At 43.0% G+C, this 23,230-nt stretch overlaps 1 protein-coding gene across 2 annotated transcripts in view; it reads right to left on the minus strand.

Annotated features, from left to right (window-relative positions):
• Positions 1-20,271: 20,271 nt before the first annotated feature.
• Positions 20,272-23,230, minus strand: part of DOCK1 (dedicator of cytokinesis 1) — a 309,905-nt gene continuing 306,946 nt past the window's right edge. For both annotated transcript variants that reach the window (XM_054831423.1, XM_054831422.1), the window contains exon 52: positions 20,272-21,498. In XM_054831423.1, the coding sequence (XP_054687398.1) occupies positions 21,403-21,498 (96 nt within the window). In that variant the 3' untranslated portion in view covers positions 20,272-21,402. The remainder of the gene's footprint in view (positions 21,499-23,230) is intronic.

Genomic DNA, 23,230 nt, shown 5'->3' on the forward strand with positions numbered 1-23,230 from the left:
AGAGCTTCAGGAGTTTCTGGAAATGCCTGAAAGCAGTATGCAATTGTAAATGAAGTGCCTAAATTATTTGAGATTATAATTTCAAACAGGGTTTCTATATTATAGAGTCCTTTGTAGTTGTTTCTAAGACTCTGTGATTTATCTTGCACTCTATCATTTCTTTTGCAATAGTACATATCTCTTAGCAGAGCCTACATTTATTTTCATAATTAGGAGCATTGCAATGTTTTGATTTTGTTTGTAACATTTGCATCTGTTTACTTGAAATTTCTTTGAGCCAGTACTACTACATTTTATACAGCCCTGTCCTGCAGTGGTAGAGAACTGGAAAAAGACTCTCGCAAAGACTTCAGCTTATCAGTTTTAATAGTAAGATGTCCTCAGAGAACCAATTTAAACTTATTTCTAGAATAGGTCCCATGAAAGACTCCATTTGTCTGCAGCAAACAGGTATTGACCATTCCTCTCCATCTCTAACGCACTGCCTCTGCCCACAGAAATGGGGATGGACATGTTTTCTGCCTGAGATTTCAGCTAGAAAAGTACGTATCGAAGTGATTACCTTGGAAAGTACAGTTTTTCAGTCTTCCTCCACTTTTCTTCCGGAACAGACAGTAGACAGCTTCTGGGACAGGAGCATGGGGTGGAGCTCATGACTTTTGAGGTAATGTTTAGTTGGCTGCAGGTTCGACGATGATGGAAAATTCTAGGATTTCAGTAGTGGTGGCAGTAATCTGGATTTTACTGCCTGTCAAATAATTTAAGAGAAGTCATTACAATGAGAAAGTCAATTACAAAAAACATTGACATGGAAAAACATGCTCAGACAAGAAATAAAAGGTACTTTGTCCCAAACTCAGGTAAAACACGTGGCAGTGACGTTCTTTTAAATATTTGCATCGGTTTGGTTTACATTTCTTTGTGCAGCTTATCATTATCAACAACCTGAGCACGGGACTGTGCTGAGTACACTAATTCCAACAAAAAAAAGAATGCACAAGAATGCAAAAAAAAAAAAAAAAAAGGCAAAAAACCATGGTGCGAAAGAATGTCTATAAAGATAGATTTCAAAATCTATCCGTAACAATAACATCAATTATTTTGGGAAGCACTGGAAAAATGGAGGCATTTCCACAGTGACGGAATGAAACAGTCAAATAGCACAACACGCTACCTGCAATGACAGGCACAAAGCCTTCACAACTTTTTAATTACTTTGCCAAATGTCTGCTTTCACAACACGTTTGCAACGAAGTCAGCTATACAAAAGCCTGCGGATATACAAAAGCCTGCGGCCGTTCGCAGACACGAAAATGAGACTTCCAGACAGCTTTCCATGAGCGAAGAACTATTGCCAGCTCTTTGCTGTAGTAACAGGAATTTGTCTAGAAGTGTCGAAAGGTCTTTATTGCTGTCTGTAGACATCTCCCAAGTCAATTCACACAGCAAACGAGGAAGAAGTAGAGAAACAACAAGGCAGAGACTGCAACGCAATATTTCAACCCTTCCAGTATTAAATTCTGAGACGCGGAGAGCAATGAGGACAGAAATGATGGATGAAATAAGTGGGTTTATGTCAGAGACACTATCAGGAAAAGCTAATATCTGCTTTGTGTTGCAGTTAACAACCAAGAACATATTAGTGGGTGCGAGTTAAGGTACAAATGCCCTAAAACCGCCTTGCGATGGAAATGATGTTGGTGGAGTAACGAAGCCAGCGGTGCCAGGGCTGGAGCGGTGCCTGCGGCCACCGAGGCGAGGCGGGGAGCGTCGGTTCATCACGGCAGCCTGTGAAGTGCAGCACCCTGCAACCCAGGAGGGACGGGGTTTCGCTGCCGCCTGATGAAGTCTTGTCCTGGTGCTGTTATTCATTATCTCGATGCAGCGTGCCTGGGAATCCCAATCAGGTACGAGGACCGGGCTGCACTTTGCATTATAAGGAATAAGAAAAAGTGTCCCTAGCTGTACCCGATTTTTTGGAGGATAGCTTAAGCCGTTCCTGGCAGCACACACTCCTGAGGAAGGACCTGTCAAAAGACATGTGTCCCCAGAAATGAAGGACTGCATGGACATTGATCACAATGATAATTATTTTGCAGTTTGAAGAGGAATGTTTTTAACATCAGACAACTGCAGATAATGGTCCCTTTCCTGCCAGCTTTCACCAAAGGTCACAACAAACCCAGCGTAGTTCGTGTCTGCGTGACAGGATCTCCCTTCCTGGGAGACATTTCTCGGTAGCAATGAGTGAAATGTCATGGGACATTGTGAATGAAGACAGAAGAGGAACTAAATCTCACTGAAGAGATAAATCTTCTTCACGCAGATGTCGCACAACAAGGAAGAAGCCCAGTCAGTCAAAACCGTGTGGTTATTTTTATAAATGGGTTTCTGCACCCAGAAAAGCTTCCTCTCCTGACACTTCATGATGGACCCACCACCGCTCCTTCCCTCTCTTGTGCATTGCTGCCCTGCTCCTGGGCAGCTCACCCTTTCGTGCCAACACCTCTGTGCTTTGCAACTCTCCAGCCATTTTTTTTCCCAGCTGGAAAATGCTTTCTAGGGTAGCATTCAGGTCCAAAACCACTAGAAATGGGTATGGGATGGAAAACTCCAATTCCTCCTTTTTTTTTTTTTTTATTCTCCACCTTTCCCTCTGCAATTAGTCGCTCTGCCCGGGCCATCGTACCAGCTCCTCTGAAGACGGCACAGGTCTGTTGCTCCGAAGCAGACACCAAAGTGCTTCATGGATTAGTGAAGGGACAGATGGTCTTGGAGCGAGCTCCGCTCGGTCCCACCAGCGCTGTGAGGGTTTTCTCTAGCTGCAGTGGTGCGCAGGACTGCCGATGCAAACAGGAATTTCTAAATGTGTTTAGACTGAGTAAACCACGTGCCTATGGACTATTTTGCTTCCTCTCGTCCCATGTCTACAGCTCGTTATGCCCGGATGGCGCCTGCGTGCTCAGACCATGGGCCATGCCAGGACCCCTGAAGCCGCTTTAATACGTACCATTAGTTTCAAGGTGGTGGAAAAAAGGATTTTAGGTGACATCAGAGATGGTTATGAAACGTAACAGTTAAAATGCCCTTTCCCTGCCTCTCCCAGAGCAGTTATCGTCATTGGGTTTCAGACATAACATACAAAAGCGGCAGTTTTGCAGTACTGGGGCAGGTGGATCCGAGACGTCAACGAGCGGTGGATGCATCTGAGTGTGTATGTGTGCAAGAGCACTCTCAGCCAGATGTTTCTCCCACTGAGGTTAATGTGAAAACCTCTTCTGATTTCAGTCACGTGCAGTCGAAGCACACAGGCGGTATTTATCCCGTGTACAAATGAAAGATTGCATGAGCCTGTCCTCTGACTGCGTTCAAAATTGCTGGCAAACTATGTCAGGACCATCAGCTTCCAGGGCTGTGACATTAAAAAAAATATGAACAATACCAAAAGCAAAACAAAAACAATTCATATGTACTAACAGCCTGGGAGAACAAAACCGGTATGAAAACCCTTGAGTTTCCACGGGTTTTTAACAGTGGTAATGACAGTGCATATAGGACCTTCTAGTCCGATTTCCAGAAAGACACGCATGTTCCTCCTGACCGGGTGTTGAGAAAGAAACACGCTTTGGGGGTGCAGCCTGAAACGTGACAATAGGTCAGAGCTGCTTCGTTACGTAAAACAGATGATACTTGTTTATAGAAAGGTCTAAGTGAAATTTTGTCTCTGCAAGTTCAGTCAAGTGCTGCCCAACAGGCTCCTGATCTCTTGAGCAAGTGGAGCAAGCAGTCCATGTAACACAGACACATGTGAAGTACAGTGCAGGCAGAGTATAAAACTGATCAAATGGAGTGCAAAATGAAGAAAACAGAACTAAAATAGATCTTAAAGCTACTATCTGGGCAAAATGTCTCTAAAGTGGAAAGTTTCAAAAGTGCTGGGATGCAATGCATACCGCAGGATGGGACTATTTGGGATATGGTAACTGCGTGATGCTGCCCTTAATATCAAAGCATGCCCATGCAATAGCAACATGCAGGCACAGGTTTAAATATTTGGGGGGAAATATTTTAAAATTTTGCTACACAGGATGATGAAGGTTTCTAAAACATCCATTGAGCTAAACCAGTGTGGTCTCATTTTCAGCACTAGACAAATTATTTACATATGATAAATAACTCTCTCCTCTCTGAATCCTTCCTAATAAATAAATAAGTACCCTTGTAAAAAGGATTATTTTCATGCAGCTAGAGAAAAGTGTTTTGACTGCTTATGGCTTTTTTGAAGTTCTTTAGATCTTCCTTTAAATTTGCTCCTTACATTCCAGGAGCAAAGATCATTGTCAGGTTTGGTGCTGCCCTGTAGGAGAAGGCCATAGAAAAAGCATTTTCAATTTTTTTGTGCAATTTAAAAGCCAATTTGAAGATTCAAAATTACTTTAATACTCATAACTAATCAAGGCATAGTATATATAGGTTAAAATTAAAAGAGATCTACACTTCCTAGGAAAGCATGTATCAATGCATATGCTAAAAAAATAAAAGATACTGAAAAGAAAAAGCAGAAAGGAAAGAATATGAAAAATACCAGCTACACCCCCTCTACCAGAACTTGAAAGTCAGAAATTCAGAGATAGTCAGAAATTATGAGATCTAATTGCTATAAGACAAGCCTATCCATTAAAACCATAGATAGGAAACAACAGATCATAATGAAATACAAAAGGTTGAGATTATCAACATTCTACTCTCCCACCTCTTTATATTGGCTCCTTTTCTGGTAGTATAACAGGAGGTCTACTTTTATATATATATATATATATGACCTGTTTCAGGGCATGAGGATCACCAACACTCATCTGCAGCAAAGGGGCTTCCAGAGTGGTGCTCTGCCTGCGCTGGTGATGCTCCCCAAGTTGGACTTTAGTAAATGAAAGTTCTAGTAAAATCACAAGGTGATTTTTGTAAAAAAATAAATACCTATTGATGCAAATACAATATTTAAGGACAATTTTTTCCCCAAAAAGCTTACTGCAAATCACTGACAGATTTTTTTTTTTTTTTTAAATGCATTTAATCCAGCACCAAGAAAAAAAAAATGAAGAAGTGCTGTGCTGGTCATGGGCATGTGAAGGTCCTATTTTATTCAAGGCAATAGAAAACAGAAATGTTGAGACATAAAAGTCTCTCTCCGATGACAGACTTAGGAAGCATGCGGTAATAGCCAGGTGAAACGATTCAGGGCACACAGCTCATTTATAACCTCTGTCCAAGCCTGTCACAGCACCGAGAGCCCGGGGCACCGTGGAGACACACCACAGTATATTGGCAAATGTCGAATCTATCATCCAGAGAAGAGAGGAGGAAGAGCCAGAGAGGCTCTTGGAGGTCTGGCTGGGACAAGGAGAAAAAGGTCTTCCTGGGACATCATCTCACCGTGTCGCTTCGTACCATCCGCGTTTCAGAGAGATGTCAGATACGATCTCGGCAGCAAATGCAGCGGGACTTTTTGTTTCCTCCGGAACGGTGTTCCTAATTGTCAGCAAAGTCCGTTTCACTCTTCATCAGCTCCGCACACGGCAGCGGGGGTGTAGAGGAACTCAACTGCGGTCAAAGTTGCATCGAAATTGAGGTGAAAGTCAGTTTGATTTCAGAGGAAGCGAGCACAAAAAGGGCTCCTGGAAGATCATAGAACGGTTTGAGTTGGAAGGGACCTTACAGATCATCTAATTCCAACCCCCCTGCCATGGGCAGGGACACCCTCCACTACATCCAAGCACAGTTCTTGGGGAGACAAGAGTCAAAGTAAGAACATCTCCTTTTTACTCAGCTACTGAGCTGTTTTACTAAGCTGTTTAATATGATCCAAAAATGTGCCATTGAAAGCACTTTTCAGGATAAAGACTACATTTTTAGCTGTCTACCCTTCAGCGACCACCGTTTCAAACACTGATTTTTTAGACCTTGCCCGTGCGACTTTAATGGAAAAGGAGAGCATTATCCATTTATTTTATTTAAACACATGTAAACAGGAATATGTAGATATAGTCTACTATATCTACACTGTCAGCCCCCATCAGCCCGATACTGCAGCACCCAAAATCTTCTGGGCAGGACCTGACTTAATGCCCCTCACACCTCTCCTGGTACCACCTGTACCATTTTGCAAATATGACCCTGTGGTTCAGATATTCAGAAGTTTTCTTGGCAAATATTACAATAGAGTAAGCTATGACATTGTGAGCTGGGACTAATGCTTATGAAAGACAGAAAACCAGTATCGTCAGTGAAGAATTTGGGTGGTGAGGGGGTAGAAAGATTGTTAGTTTTCAAAGCATATTTGCATTCAAAATTAAAATAAATGCAATTCGAACCATCATACACTTTGAGATGGGTTTTTTTTCTTTGCATCTGAAGAATTAAAAAGTGCTCTTACATGCAGTAGGGATAAAAACGCATTTAGTACAGATGCTAAAAGAAAGCGTATCAGTGAACTGCGAAGTGATTATGTTGTACCCTTGGGCAATAAGGCTGTCATAAAATTTCAAAACAAGATGCGAGAATCTAGGACAGTTCTGTTGTTGGGTCACAATATTTGCTTTGCAGTCACATTCTCTATTTTCTAGTTATAAATTAAATTGCGACATTTCTAGTATCAATTCATCCACTGTCACTGAAAATACGCACAAAAGTCTGACTAGATTTGGGAAGGAGAGGGGAGGTTGTAGCAGCAGAACGTGTTAGATACAGGTCAAATGCACTCATTGAATAAGTGAAATGGGGGAACATGAGAACTCCTGGCTTTTGCTCAAACCCAGACTTCTTCAACTAATTATGTGTTATAAACAGAAGTTTTGTCTCTGTTCTCCACCTAGACCCCCACAGAAGATGAGGGTTATTGATTAATAAAGCCATTTTAGGTACAGGAGATGAACTAGAGGGAGGTTCCTCCAGAAGGCAATTTTAAACATCTAACGCTGAACCATCACCTGGAGAAGCCCATTCTGCTCCTCTCCTGGTCTCCCCTAGTTTTACTTTATCTTTTCTGGAAAGAAAAACCCAACCAACCAACCAACCAAAAACAAAACCCAAAAACTTTCAAGGGTCTTGGTCACATTCCAATGGGGAAGAGAAAATTTTGAAGTCACTTCTGTAACTGGAAAGTGGTTTTCTGCACAGCAGAAAAGAGAACTGCCTATAGTTATACAGTAGTGACAGTCTTTGGGACTGATTCAATTTCTGCATGTTTAATAGAATAAAAGTGCAATAACAAAATACCAGATTTACAGGCTGTGCACATTGCAAGAGGAGTGAAATGGCATCACTAAACCCACGCACACCAGTTTTTCTTATTAACTAAAATGACTGCCTAATGTGGTCAAGAGGACTAAGACACGGTTGCCACCAAGCGCCACAGCCATCGCCAAGGCAGCCAGTCCAGTGCCACAAAACGGTTATATGCAGCATTTTGAGGCTCCCCCCCCTGCCCCCATGTCCAAAATATCTACTATGCACAACGAACTTCCAAAGTCAGCAGAAATAGAGTTAATCCTACAGTGGAGAGGGTAATTTCAAAAGGTAATTGATGTCTTTTTAACCTAGAACTGTCAAACTATATTGAGAATAATAGAGCCTGACAAGCTGAAAGTTAAAAGAGAAATTGTAAGATTGATCTACTTCGGGTTCAGAATTTTAACGTTAAGTTGGCATTGCACTTTTATCAGGATAGTATCAAACAAATATTTCCCTGTAAATAAAGGAGCAAAGGAAAAATGGTCTAATGCTTAGAACAACCCCCAAAACATTCAAAATCCAGAGTTTTCCCCTTAACTTTGTCAGAATGGTTGAATCCTATTACTCTTAACAGCGACAATGTGCCTGATAAGAGCAACATGTTGGGAAGTGGAGGTCATCTAGAATGATAAAATCAAATCCATTTAAGTGAAAATGCTTTTAAATCTACCTTATACGTACGTTACCGCATTGCCAACTTCTCCGTGCTGCAGACAGGCAGATGTAGAGCTCTGCGTTGAGAATTTAAGGGCTGATGTGACTAAAAGCCTTTTCGGTTGAAAAGAGACAGGAAAAGTCACAGAAAGCCACAGAAACTAGAGATGGTATCAAGAGCAAAGAGCGGGATGTGAAGCTATAGAGAATGAAAGTGTCCTCTTCACCTACGTCCCCAGTAATTCAGCTCCGTGGGTCAGAGGGATGTTCTCCCTCCCTGGGTGGTTCAGCTTGAGAGGGAAAGAAGGGGGAGATGCCCAAACCTGGGAAGTTTTGGGGGTGCATGGGATGAACTAGGGAAAGGACCTGGTTTTCAAAGGGCTGAATGTCCTACAGCTCTGCGCGTGCCAGAGTTCAGACTGCAAATAGCAGATTTCCCTTTCTCTAAATCCTTCCCATTTGTGAACTAGACACTAGAGATTTAAAAATCCTTACAGGCATTAAAAAACCCCAACCAAACAAAAAAAGCAAAAAAAACCCCAAACCCCACAAAACCCCCTGAGCTAAAATACAGCTTTAGGAATAACGAAGTAATGAAAAACTCTCACTGACTTCAGGAGGCCAAGTTCTTAAACAGGCACATCATCCAGGCAGTACTTTGCTGCATCCAGCTCATTTTACTGAGATCTGAGGACCAGAGTTATGTAAGACATAGATTAGCATGATGCAAGATCTAGAAAGTTTAAGCAGTAAGATAGCTAACGTTCCCCAGAGAACTGAAATGGCACTATTGATATACACTTACCTTTTTTTGCAATATAGAAGATATGCATACCTATGTCATTATCAAAATCTATATACCACAGTTGGAGTTGTTTATTTTGATGGGCTAGTTCAGATAAAGTAAAAAAATAAAAACCCAAACCCCAACAACTAGCATGTAATCTTGTGCATCAATTCACAGGCAAATAATGCAAGACTCAGTTGCCAATACCCATTTCAGAATAACTTTAAAAGTTCAGCCCCCGTTTATGCAGGTGCCTTTTAGATTTGAGACTGAGCAGAAGAAGAAATAAAAGCACTAGTTTTTAGGGGAATCTTATCTAGGATACTCAGGCAGTAGTTTCTACAGTACAAGTAAAACCTAGACCTCAGTAGTGGTGTTTCCTAATGAAAATGGCTGTAATCCTACAGCCTCCTTCCCCGCCCTCCCATTTGGGTATAATACTTAATATTCAAAACACAACTATGGTGGAGCTGTAACTTCATTATTTCTAATGGTAAGTAAAAAGCAACACCTCGACAGCACATTCCTACTGCAGTCCTCATTTTAAGTATTGAGATTTTAAACACTGACCGCCCTATGTCGGTGGGAACTTAAGGCAGGTAATCCCACGAGGTCTGCACCAACCAGACTGGCAACAACCTGATCTTCTTTCCTCTTCAAAAGAAGCACTTCAAAGGAGGCAATTTTTATCTCTCAAACAAATTTGGAGAAAAATAGCTGGATACCAGTTTCTAGGGAGGAACGAAAGGCAGTGAACACTGTTTTCTCTGACAACACGCATCGTACCAGTTACAGTTTGTTCAGCTTCTCTAGCCGTGTGCAAGACGACTCTGCAAGCAGCTTACAGTTTAAATCACACAGCAGTTATTTATTGGCTGACACACACGGAATACAGCTCGCATTCGAAGAGCCCCTTAGCTAAGCAAAGGTACGGCCGTTATCCCTGATAGAGCAACCGGATCCTCGATGTTGCTGAGTTGCCATCATTCCTCAGCACCAACACCTGGATGGCATCAGTGACCCGAGTGACACCTTGACCAAGGACTCGATGATCCAGCGACTCCCAATCGCCTTCCCTGGTTTTTCTGGTTTGTTTTTTTTTTTTTTTAATTACTATTTTCTCCTTTAGGATTTTATACCTTTCCATGCAGGCATCTTTTCCTTCTTGACTGGTGGATCTTGTCTCAGAAACCTTACCCGACCCTAGAGCTTGGGTCCCCACACCACCGGCAACTGAGCCCAAGGAGGGACAGGAGGCAGCAGCAGGGACACACAGAGAGATGGGGTTACCCAGCAGAAGAGACAGTGGGCAAAAATGTACAGACTGCATTTAAAATATTTTATAGCACATATAACCCACTGAATTGCCAAAGCTCCTCTTTATGTGCAATGGATGATGCATTAATTATTTTATAGATAATTTCTGACCCATCATCATAATGATACAACCAACTCCTTGAAAGACCATGATGAGCAGTGGTGATTAAGTGCTTTGGATGGTGCACTCACACCTTTTCCAGTTCATTATAAATGAGAGAAACAGCACTCTGGCAGAAATCCTGCGAAACAAATGAAATTTTAACCTAAAGCACCTTACAGTTTTGACTGCCCCATCTGAAAGTAAATCCAGAGGTTAGGAAATAGGGATAAATTTGCCAGGTACTTTTTGCTGCCCACTCTTAATTAACAGCCTCTCCTTCCCGGTCGCCCTTTGCCCATCCTTCCCCACTGCCCTACGCAATGCACGGGTACCCCAGCACCTCGCGGGGAGCTGCCAAATGCTCACATCATTTCTCAGCAAACATAACGGGAACATGTGCTCTACTTTGTTTTTCCACTAGCTCTGCTCTTGCCTGAAGGTGCCTTCCTCTGCTCCATCGTTTTGTTTTAAGAGAGAAGAGAAATGCAAGCGACATTCATTTTATAGTTCCACTACAGGTAAATTATCTGGTAAAATAGGTAAGCACTTGGCTTTCTTCCCTTTCATTTTTTTTTTATCGTGGAAGTAAAAAGCAGCAGGTGTACTGATTTATTATTATCAGCCCAGTGTAATACGAGTAACATTTGATACAGTATTTGCCTGCGCAAATCCTTGTCTGAATGACAAAACCCCCTTCCGTGCAATTTGAGGTTCCCCCTGAACCTCTGCCCCCCAACTACACCAACTTTTCACTGGGAAAAACATTTCCTAAATCCCTACATCTCCCCCGGGATGGTCCCCATGGCTTCTGGGCCATGCCCAAGCTGGGGGTGCCGTTCCCAAATCTGATGAAGGCTCCAGCATGGGGCCACGCTGGGGGCTCAGCCCTTCTGTTGGAACGCACACCCTCTTTTTTATGAAACACACCTTCCAGTTGTTCCCTTTTAAAAAAATTCCCTCATTAAATAACAGAAATCAGGAAGGAGGGGGAAGGAGAAAGAGGAGGAAGAAAAAAAAAAAGAACATCTGAAATGCAAATGTCAGTATTTAAAAAAAGAGGAAGCCAGGCTCTCGCTCCCACACGGGGCTTTGCGGTCACTGGTCACTTCCAATTAGCTCGTACCGCCGGCTAATGCTTGCTGTCAGCCAGAAACAAGGAGCACTGGAGAAAAATAAGTTCCACGCAGAGACTTTGGGTTTTTTTAATGGTACTACGATGGCCTGCAGGAAAGAAAAGCATCCCCGTTGAACTTGGGTAACTCTGCGTTAGATAACGCTGCCGGAGCTTGGCACAGCTCTGGTCCCAGCAAAAAGCAGCCCCCTCCTGCCCGTGACGTGCCAGGGTGAGGTCCCCCCTCGGATCAGCCTTTCCCCACTGACGGGGAGCTGGCACTTGTCCTGCCACCGCTCCGAAAGAGCCTCGCAGGCACGCAGCAGAGAATCCTGAAGGGAACGCAGCTGCGTGAGCCGCAGGGATGGAGCTGGCGTGGATGTCGGTGCTGCTCTGCTGAGCAAAGCACCAAGAAAAAACCACCCCAGCCTGAACTGAAAACCAGGGGCAAGCAAGTCAGGAGGTGAAGAAACAAGGAAGATAATCAAACAACTGAAGATTATAATGAAATGGTAATGGATAATGAAATGCATCCGGACTTGCATCTGCTCAATGCACAGTCGTAGCCACGGGCGGGTTTTGCCCAGCCACGGTCCGTCCCACGGACCTCACCCTACGTTTCTCCAAAGCTCCTTCAGAGGACTATCATTTTGCCTTACGGTCCAACAAGCACGTTAATTTTATTCCATTTGCATTTAGATTTCCCCTCTCTGCGCTGATGCCAGGCTCACGTTTATTGTGTCGCAAAGCGCGGGTCGCTCCCCGCGGGCAGCTGCGCGCCCGGGACAGAAGATGCCTGAACCCACCTGCACGTCCCAGCCGCTGCTGCAGGAACAGACATGCAGGTCCCGGGCTACTGCCTGCGTGGAGGAGGGCAGGCGTGTTTCTGCGGCTCTGCTTTCCCAGGGCCAGGACGGCCCCGTAACACTTGGAAAGGATGGAACTCACCCGGATATCATTCACCCTCCGCTCTCCCACGGCTGCTGAGAAACAGGATAACGTTCCTTGCCGTGCCTTATGCAGGAGTTATGCAGGGGAGGACATCGCCCAAGAAAAAGGACGGACGCGCGATGCGCTGCCAGTTGCCTCCAGAGCCAGCATGACTTCCCCGGACACCCTTCGTGCCCGCAGCAGTCCCGCGGGCGCCTGGCATGCCGAGCAGGGTGTAAATCAACCCCTTTGCCGTAGCGGTGCTCGCCCTCGCCGTGCCCCCGCCAGCTCCTCGCTTCCAAAGCCAGGCGTGGGGGCACGCACCGCTCACCCCCCAGCACAGAGAGGGGCTAAGCACCCAGAAGGATGCTGGGAAGCTTTTACTGCAAATTCCATTTACCAATTGGTTTTGTTTACTGAGTAAAACAAAACAAACCAGAAAACTGTGTCAGCCGCTGCTGGATTTTGGCAAGCTTTTCCCTTCCCCGAGGCCAGGGAGTTTCGGCTCCCCGCTGCTCGTGGCTACCGTGGGTTCGGCTTTTCCACACACAAGCATCATTTTGCTTCCAATTACCTCAGTAAGTCTCTGCAGCCAAGCTGAAAGCAGCCTGGTTCTCCATTATGCCCCAATTTTTTTATTCTATTTTTTAGAGGAAAGCACTTTCTAATCTAAGATGGTTTCCAATAAAGGCAATTTGCAGTTAAGCCACAGCCTTATCAATAACAGGATAGAAAGCATCAAGAATCGAGACTGATCATCATCTAGCACTGACTCATCATCACTCCAAGTTGACTTTGAAAACTAAACCGAACTTTATTATTGTTTACACTTACTTGTAACTTGGGCATTGGATTAATTTCTTGGACAACAGTCCTTTATTTTAAATAAAATAAAAAAACCCCAGGTCACTTTGTATAGCCCACTGACACCAACAGTAATTTTGTCTGCATAACTCTCAAATGAAAATTATTTAGTTATTGAGGCGAAGCAGACACGTGCTTAACGATCATTTATTTAAAAAAAATACTAGAGCGCTATAGTGTACAGGAGGAACAAACTAAGCTTTTATGGCAAGGCTTCTCCTCCTTAATTCTCCCAACACTTCAGAAAAGCAATCTCACCCCCCTGAGCAGAAGTATTACATCTGTACCAAGAAAAATAATGCTGCAATACAGAAATGATGTGTGCAAGTGCTGTGGGCATAAACTCAGTACTAGCCTTGCGGTTTCGTTATCCTGAGGATGCTTAATGGATAATACCTTTACATCGATTACATATTAGGAGAAGGAAGCCAGGTTTTGCCTGCAGCGGTACCTGCGAAGGGGTGACTTCAGCGGACTTGGCAGAGCCGAGCTGTAACTTAGGAGAGGATTTCACCCGCAGCGTCTCCTTTTTGCTTTTAAAGATCAGAGGTGCAGACGCCGTGAGCTCAGTACTGCACCTGCCATCCCATAAAACAGAACTTCACCTTTTCCAGGTCTTTAAGTGACCTGGCCTACCGTGAGACGTGATTTCTGCTACCGACCTTATACAACCACCACGTCCCCAGAAAACCTCACACCAGAGAAAGGAAATTTATTTTCCCAAAGCCACTTCTCCGCCACCACGTCGAGAGCCCCGTGGAGCAGCGGTGACGGGAGCGAACACCGATTTCTCTCCTGACGCTTCTGATGCAAGTTTCAGAAGTGCTCGCCCCTTTCCGCAGGTTATATACTGGACGCACGTTCCCCGGTGCCCGTTTCAGACACGCCACACGGAAGGACGGTCCAGCACAAAAACACGGTGTCACCATCCACAGACCTCTGCTCACCTCCGTATGGACCACGAGGTCAGTCATTAAAGACACAAACTGAACTCTTTCAAAAAAAATTCTGCTACTTCTAGGCTTTTCCTATTATTTTCTCCTGAGGAGCGAGTTAACAATAATGTGCTGCACAGAACGACAACGACAACAAATATATTTGCCAACGACACACAGGAATAAACTCATGGAAGGAAGTTTATAACCAGTAGACTGAGATATTATTGACGGCCAGATCTCAACGTGATTTTAAAATACCTCGGAACAGGCCTCTCTTAACACTAGCAAGTAGTTGGTGACTACCTCATCTTTTGAAAGAAGGCATTTTTCTTTCGAATATTTCAAATTATGGTTGATTTATTTGGATTTTTCTTCTCTGATAGATTTTGAGCACATGCCATCAAAATGCAGGAAAATACATACAATTTTCAGAGAAGCAATAATTACAGCTTAAGTGAACTTCCTGCATTCTGCAATGATTTCTTCTCTTGCTACAAGATCACGCTTCCCGAACCAACATTCATAATGTTAAATTAAATGTTAATAAGCGTTTTAAACTCCATAATTTATGCTAATCTAAGCAATGTTTTGCCCAGACCAAAGCGGGTGGGGTTGTTTCACCTCTCAAACTGTTACACTTCTACATTAGTCGTCTGCGATTCACCACACGTGCGTCAAACTGCTCTACAAAGGTGCCCAGGTACTATTCATTTCCACAGGCCGTTCAATATTCTGCTAATTTTTTAATTTTTTTTTAGTAGAGATGTTTTTTGTAGTTCATTTTCTGGGTTCTCCACTGTCGGTGCAGTGATCCGTCATTGCTCGTAGGAGGAATGATGGAGAAAGAAAACTCAATTTAAATTGGGATTACGGTGCTGAGGAAATGTAAGCACAGCCATAGGAAAATAAGGCCGGAGAATAAATATAAAACTTGGAAGAACAGCCAACAAGAGGAGCACACACCAAAAAAGCCTTATCTATAGGAAAACAGTGGCACATTTGGTTTTGTCTACGCTTTCTCTTTGTGAAGGACTCCCTCAAATGTGATGACACCGTATATTCCCCTCTGATGCAAACTGGCAGAAGGCCACAACTTTCAGTAACAGCAGAACCAGCATCTTTTCAAGCATCTGTTAAGCAGCTAGACCTCCTGGTCTGGAAATGTGTGAGCGACCCACGATGCTCGTTCTTGGTGATAATGAGGACAATTAGAGGCTCCAAGGTTTTTTATGTGATAGGAGGTGAGTCACCCAAAGAACACGAGGGCGTGCAAGCAGTCATTGCTCGTAGCCAGGACACCTCTGTTGTGACAGACAAGGCGCAAAGCAGCACACACCACCTTTGGGGACCGAGCAGATAGTGTCCCAAAGGCCTCTTCAGAGGCGTTAGGCACCGTTTGACAAACAAGAAGATTCAAACACCATTTGGATTTCTTGCACTTTAAGGGAGAAAAAAACATCTGATAATGGGAATGGGAGTACCTAGCAAGGAAGCTAAATACCAGGAGAACGCCTCGATACGGGCAGATTATGGAAATCTGCCTTGAGCTCCGACTCAGGGGAAGCTTCATAAAAATAATTTGCAAATGTTTGCAAACACTGCAAATTAAACATAAGGCGTCAGGGAAGAAAGTGAGGTCTCATCACTGAATCTGTAGCATTAATACGGCATGGCCAACGTTCCTGTCTTTAGTTCCCCAGCTCTGCAAGAGTTTGAGCTGCAAACATGGAGGTTCAACAGCATCAGAGCCAAACTGTGCAATGAAAAGCTGAGTGAATGGCCAAAACAATATGGATTCAACCCAAAATAGCAACATTTCACCACTCAAAATCTCTGCAAGTCTGGGAAGGCAGACAGGGAGTTTGGGTAGCAAGGAATCTGAGATGGTCAACTTGGATTCTGAAAGCCATACATCAATGTGTAGCTGTAACAAGACGGCGTCGGGGAATGGAAACCGCTTGGCTAAACGCAACATGAGACTGAATGGAGTCACCGTCCCAACTCAGTCTCACAACAGGGTCCGTACATCTCCTCAATACAACGGTCCACAGCCAGCTCAGTTAGATGTGAAATGAGTTATTTAATTCAGCAAGTTCATATTAAAGTGCTAGAATACAATACTGCACACACTGGAAATTAAAAAAAAAAATAAATTGTCTGCCATTTGATAGAGAAACCTAATTTACAGTAATTATTCATGTCTGCAGAATACATATAACAAAACCAAGGGAAATTAAAAATCCTATAAATAGCCTTACTGGAGAACAGCTGGTTAGATCCCATACAATAACCAAGTATTTATACCGATCCACACGTTTCTGCATCACCAAGAAGATGGCAATTGCAATCCTGAAATTTAGTTTAGATCCATGAAAAGTACAAAAGGGGAACGAGAGGAAATTGAAATGTCAGAGCAGCTGGACCTCACGCTTCCCATTACCGTGTTAACACTGAAAGCTGAGGATAAAGGAAAACCCTGAATTTCAGTGTTCACCATCACTCAAGCGCTTGGTCTTTTTTTCACGGGCATATTCTACATGTGCTACAATTTATTGCTTCATCACACGGTAAGGTGTAGATGCAAATTGAAAAATGCCTTATTCTATTTGTGCAGAGGGATGCAGGCAGCCCTGGCCCGGCCCCACAGGTGGATGGTGCGGAGCAGGCACATTCACCACCCATCCTCCTGGGAGACCTGCTCCAGCTCAGGGCTCTCCCCGGGCTCTAGTCCATGTGGGCACCCTGAGCGTCTTGCAGGGAATTTGAACACATTGAGCACAAACGCAGGCAATTTATCAGTGCGGCATCTCAAAGGATGCATTAATGGTAAGAAAACCACCAGAAAGGCATCCTGCATTTCCATAAAAAACCAAACACCCTCCCTCACTTTTTATTGCGAGAAAGCTCAAAGAACGTGAAGAAGAGATGGGGAGAAGCTGCACGAGGCATCACCTTTCCAGTAAGGGCTGGAACGCAGCCGCAACGGAAAGGACAACCCATTTCCCGGTGGCACGCGCTCCTGACAGTTACAGACGATGAAGTGCAACATCCCTGTGAAACACCGCGGACGGACGTGTAACGTAACAGGTCCAGGGAAAACAATTTCTGCCTTACCTTCCTCCACCTTCAGCTTACTTTTGTTTGTTCAAAACGGCATCCAAAATCATTCCAAAGCACAATGCAGGATGGGAACTGCTGGATCATAAGAAGAGAATCACTCCTGTTACACCATACACTGTCTAAATGTGGTCTACATATATTTAAACGTCAAATCAGCTATAACTTTTGTAAGAAATTTTCTGCTTACTTCACCTGATTGTGTCAAATATGTGTACAAGAAATGACTAGTTTATCCAAAGCCTCTTTACTAAAAATAGGTAATTGTGAACATCCATCACGGGACAACTGGCATCAACACATCATTCAGCTTCTGGCACAGAACGATCCCCAAAAAGGTCACAAGAATCGCTGGGAAGATGGCTAATGTGAATTAAGAAGGTGGACACCTCAACTAGTCAATGAAGTGAGATATTTTACAGTAAAAAAAATCTGTGTTTAGATGTGTGTGCATGTATACACATGTATATGCACTCACATAAATCTCTTGTACATCATAAACAAATCTATATGCACTGCAAACTTTTTATAGTTTTTCTCTGCAACGTTGCATATTGCAGACATCCACGGTAAAGAAAAATATGTATGTTCTGACAAAACTGAATTTAAAAACATTTTTACACTCAGAATTTGTAGTATCATCAGAGACATTTCAGTAATCATAAATGTCAATTATGGAAACCGGCTTAAGAACTGACCTTTGCATTGAGCTTCCCATTGGAAATAAATCTGATTAAAAAACAAACAACGGCTGCCCAAATCCTTTGCCGTTTTGCATGGGACTGATGGGAATTGATGTGTGCACCTGCAAAAATTACCCTCTCACTCCCAAGCTAAGTCTCAGAGAACCGGTATTAAGGGCTTCTCCTTTTTCTATTGGCACTGCAAGTTAACTTTCAGTAAGTAAATTCAAGCTAACTTTCAAGAACCAAAAATTACTGGTCATTGAAAAATCTGTTTTCTCATACTATTGAGAAACTTGACACCTGTGAATATCTTATTTCAGGAAAATTTGTATTGCAAAGCCTTGTGGTATTGCTCTCAAGTCTGAGTGAGGGGATGGCAAGGTCTGCTATGGAAGACATGGAGGGGGTCACCTTTCCTAGCGGCTTGCTTTCGGCATCCTCTTGTAGCAGAAATACCAGTTTGAATGAAGTCTGAACCTTTGGGCGTGGAGGCACCAGGAGAGCTGGCAGCATAAAGCAGTGACAGCTGGACCAGGTCATGCCAATCCCAGCTACGCAAGGTAACGTAGAGGTGGGGAAAGCAAAAGACTCGTTGAGGCCATTAAGGGATGATGGTGGGAAGAAGAAGAGCAGAACTGGAACCGTAGAGCATCCTCACCAGGCAGGGAGACACCAGACATCGAATACACCGAGTGCTGCCTAACGAATTCCCACAGAAGTAAGACAGACTAAAGAGACACGAGATCACAGTCACCGCCAACTCCCAAAGGGGCCCAAGGCACATCCAACAACCAGCGCGTGTTCACCGACCTCAGAACCACGCAGGAGACGGGATGTGGACGTCACCGCAGGCACCTCTTGTCCTCTCCATGACTGCAAGCAACCCATTACTTGGGCATGAGTGCCTCGGCCCTGGTGAGGATGTGAGCGTGACAGGGTAAGTGTAAGTGATACCACTTTGGTGAAAATTAAATAACCGTCTTTTTCTGTATTGTCACCTATCAAGCTCTTCTACATTGGCTCTGCTTTGCTGCAAACAATGTCAGAAGAAATTCTTATTGCACAGAGATGCTCTGATGCTGTGCACTGGAATACAATGGAAGAGAGCACACCGTAGGAAAAATAACAGCCTTCGCAGGATTGTTCACTGCTCAGAGACTGAGCGAGTTTCTGGATTTGCTGAAGTGTGTTTTTACAACACTTTCAGGAGGGTAATGATTCGTTCTGGCTGGTTTTTATACAAGTTATAGCCTAGAAGCTGTTAGATTGTAAAAATGGTGACAATTTGAGTCTGAAAGTGAATCTGAGAGTCTGATCTTCAATTCCCAGTCTCAGCTTGCATATTTGTAAAACATACACACGTATGAGATTTAGAGTTTGTACCGCAGGACCAATTTGAAAGCGCAGTTCTTGTCTGAGGAGTCTTGCAGGGCCAAATCGTAACACTTGCATGAGCACAGGAATTTGCTAAGGACGTGTGAAAACAAACACATTATCAGAAATACAATTTACAAGCATCCAGTTAGAGGTCCATGTGAAAGCCTCCTCCCATTCTTCAGAAAGCAAATGGAACAGGAAAGAGGAAAACTCACCAGCATGCCAGCACGATCCTCCCACAGTAACAAGAGCAGTCTCTAAAGCAATTTTCAATTAAATGAAAGACTTACAGAATTAAAGTTGTAATACGTTATTGATCATCTACAGAAAGAATATCTGATTGACTGTAGCTAAGAATCCTTCCCAGCTTGTTCCTCTTGAACGGAAATTATACTAATAACAAAATAAACAGGGAATTGTAGGACAATATCGAACAGTAAATTCTGAGACACTCTGGTAGCTGATGTTATTGCAAGAAAAAGCGTGTTCGTTTGATCTAAAGCGACACAATGGTTTAAGGCAAAATTATGAGAATATATAATTGACCATTCGAGCCACTTTTTATGAGAAAGGCAATCTTTCTGCCTTTGTAACAACATTATTGTTTTACTGCTGTGTAAGGCATGCTTCTGCCTGCTACTTGCATCATGTAGCAGCTACTTGAGGTAGAAAATAGTACCTAAACCTCATCTGTTTTCTGAAGTGTTCTGCAAGAGATAACTTATAACTTAAAGATAAGTAACTATCATTTGAACATAGACTGCATACAAAGACGGACGTTTCTAGAGCTGACATGTGTTTTATCTCAGTACTACATACATGCAGGAACAAGCACACCAGTGCTATGAAACACTCCAGTTTTATCACGGGCTCCCTCAAAACCGTTCAGAAAAAAAGGGAGTAAGTGTATATGTAGCCCTCCATAGAGGGCAACAGTTCCTGAAATTCTGCAATGAGGATCAAAAATACCAAGGAAATGTATTCATTTTCTTAGACAAGTTTTTAAAATAATATTTTATTTTTTGAGTCAGTGGTATATTTAAAAACAATCTACCATAAGAGTAAAAAGATTGTAGATAGTAAAAAATGAGAGTGATGACAATAAAAAATGCTAAAGTTAGTTTCCTTCCTCCCTCCCAACACCCCACCCCACCATTGTCCAATATGTCTCAGAGCCTAATATCTGGGAAAAAAAATTGCCTTTTTTTTTTACACTTTCAGCAATTAGGAAATTAAAAATATGTAAGGCATTCTTTGCAGGTACATTAATTCATTATTACATGAAAAGCAGGCACCATAAAAATTAAAACATTCTAAAAACCATCATATATACAAACGCTGTACAGAATGATGGCACAAGGACAAAGTGATTCCATTCAGTTCATCCTAATCCACATGAAATATTACACATTAAAGAAGAAAAGAAGAAGCTCTTCCCATTCTTGTCGTCGACTGCTGCGTTCAGAACGACCAGGAGTCTCCTACCTGCCTACTCCGTTCCTTTTCCTATACGCTCAGCAGCTAAAAGGCTTCCTCGCTTTACCCTTCGATCAGCACCCAGAAGAAGGGCCAACTGAACAAAAATGGAAATGACTGATCACCAACGACTAATTTTACAAAGCCCATTAGCGATCGGTTTATTTGTAACACAGAACAATTAAAGAGAAGGCACATTTCACAAATAAGCCGTGTCTGATTTTTAGCCCTGGGCAGAACCGTTATTTGGGGAAATCCTACGGCAGCTTCTTCTTACTGTGAAGCCTACTCCAACATGCACTGAATTCAATGTGAATATCATCATCGATTCCTATATACGCTGAGATCAGGTACAAAATACTCAGCTCATTTTAAACTCCACAGCTACCTGAATGCTTTAGGTACAAAATATTCAACTCTCATTTTAATGTCCACAGCTACCTATGTGCCTGAAGTTATTCAGAAGAAGCAGGGAGAAGGTTTAGGAAGAGGGCACTGTCAGTTGATGAATACCTCCCGGTCTCAAGTAGAAATCCAGATTTCTTTCAAGTTACGGGAGGGAATAACCCCAGAAAGAGGGGCAATGTAGTGTTGGTTCCCACACACAGCTAGAAATGGATTTCTTACGGAGTTAGAGTCATTGCACTAAATGTTAGATACTGCACGCCTGAATGAGGTAAACATTATATACCATAAAATACTTAGGGAAATGAATTGTTACAGCTTTATCTTTGGAAAAAACGCTTCCTTCTTCACTGGACAATCCCAGAGTCAACAGACGTTTGCTTCCGAGTTGTCTTTGGAGGCGGAGGCGGGGGAGTCTTGCTGGGGAGCGGAGGCGGCAGGTGCTGGAAGAAACCAATTTTGACAGACCGTGTTAGCGATGAATGGATTTTTGAAACATTTGCTGGCTCATATATAACTGCGAGAGACAGCAGGTAAGTCTGTAGCCCTCTGGCTCCTGAAAGCTTCTCTGCAGAATTTGCTACCATGAATACCAAATGCTCTTGGCTATTAGCTTAAAATATAACTTTTACTTTTGACAATGAAAAAAAATCTCTCAAGGGTTCCTGATTAACTAGCTCAGTATTTCAGGAAAAATCTTTTGAAAGCACTGGAGAAGTTTATAATTCCCCACTTTATATCATGATAAGATATTGATTTCTTGGTCTGTATTGATTGCCCTCAGCCTCTATGCACTACAGAGCTTAAAAGCCAAGTTGAAGCAACAGCTTCATTGCTTTTCCGTTATTTTTGTATTTTGCACATTTAGAACACAAATAATTAAAAAAAACAAAGGAAGCCATTTAAAGTGATAAGTAACTTGCAATTTGCTATTACACATTCAGTTATAATGAAAATACTCAAAACAGAAATCCACACGGTTCAAATATACATATTTTAAATCACTTCATATATCATACAGCAGAGCAAGAGCACCCTCAATTAGTTTCACTGGATAATTGGACAAACTAAAAAAGTCATTATGGAAATTAGGACTTTTTTCCATAATGTTCAATCATATATATGATAAAATCTGTTTCAGAAAGAGCTTGAGAATATTGCCGTTTGCTCACACATTCTGCAGCCTGGTTTTCTACAGCATTTTGGCTGCGCAGCCATTACAGATTTCCCATCGCTGCACTGAGGCTGTACTGCAGCGTCACACCTCATACATGCTGCTTCTGTTTTGTTTTTTCTTACGATTCTTCCCCTGCCCAGTCAGCCTCCGCCTTTTGTTTTCCTCCAAGAGTAATGATGCTTTTCCATTTCCACTTGCTGCGCCTCGGTGTACCCATCCTGCCTTACCCGCCCCATACTGCTGGCTCCAGGCACGAACACTTCAGACCCTTTCGACGCGCACCGACCCTGCCAAACATCCTTGATCACCGCTGCAAGAACAGTTCAAACATCTGCAAAGCCTTAGCGTTACATTGCATGTACTGCTTGGACAAAATAAATGATGATTTCTCAGTCACGGTAAGAAACTGGTATACAAGCAATTGCTAAACCACGTGAAAGTGTGTAAGACACAAGACTGTTCCTTTTAGAAGCTATCCAAAGCTGCGATCCAAAAAGAAGAGCGGTTCAGGGTGACGCCAGGACATTTCAGTCTTTCCTCTGCCACGAGGCAGAAGCCTGGAAAGCTTCCTGACACGCCTGCAACCTAGTGCCTGGGACCTTTCAGAGATGTACAAGAGTAGAAGGAAAAAAGCATCTTTAAGGTAACTGGATGCCCTCTTCAAAGCACCTTTTAAGACGGCATGAAGTTCTAAATCCAGAGCTTTTACCAGATAGTTTTACTAATTGTAGGCTAAATAGAAAGGTAAGACTGCATCCTGGCAGAGCCAGGAAGGCTGGATTTTTGCTGGAATATTTTTCTTGTATCCCACCTGGAAAGAAATACTTTCCAATCTGTTTTATGCCTTTCCACATGCCTCCTGGCTCTCCCCCATGGCAAGCAAACGGGGATTGCAAACAAATTTTTAAATAAAATGCCACTGCTGATCTGTCTCTACATCCTACAGTCAGAACCATTAAACACTTCCTCTACCTGACCAAGTATTTTTCCTAACCTGG

This window comes from Grus americana, chromosome 7 (genome assembly GCF_028858705.1).
Source record: "Grus americana isolate bGruAme1 chromosome 7, bGruAme1.mat, whole genome shotgun sequence".
Classification (NCBI taxonomy): domain Eukaryota; kingdom Metazoa; phylum Chordata; class Aves; order Gruiformes; family Gruidae; genus Grus; species Grus americana.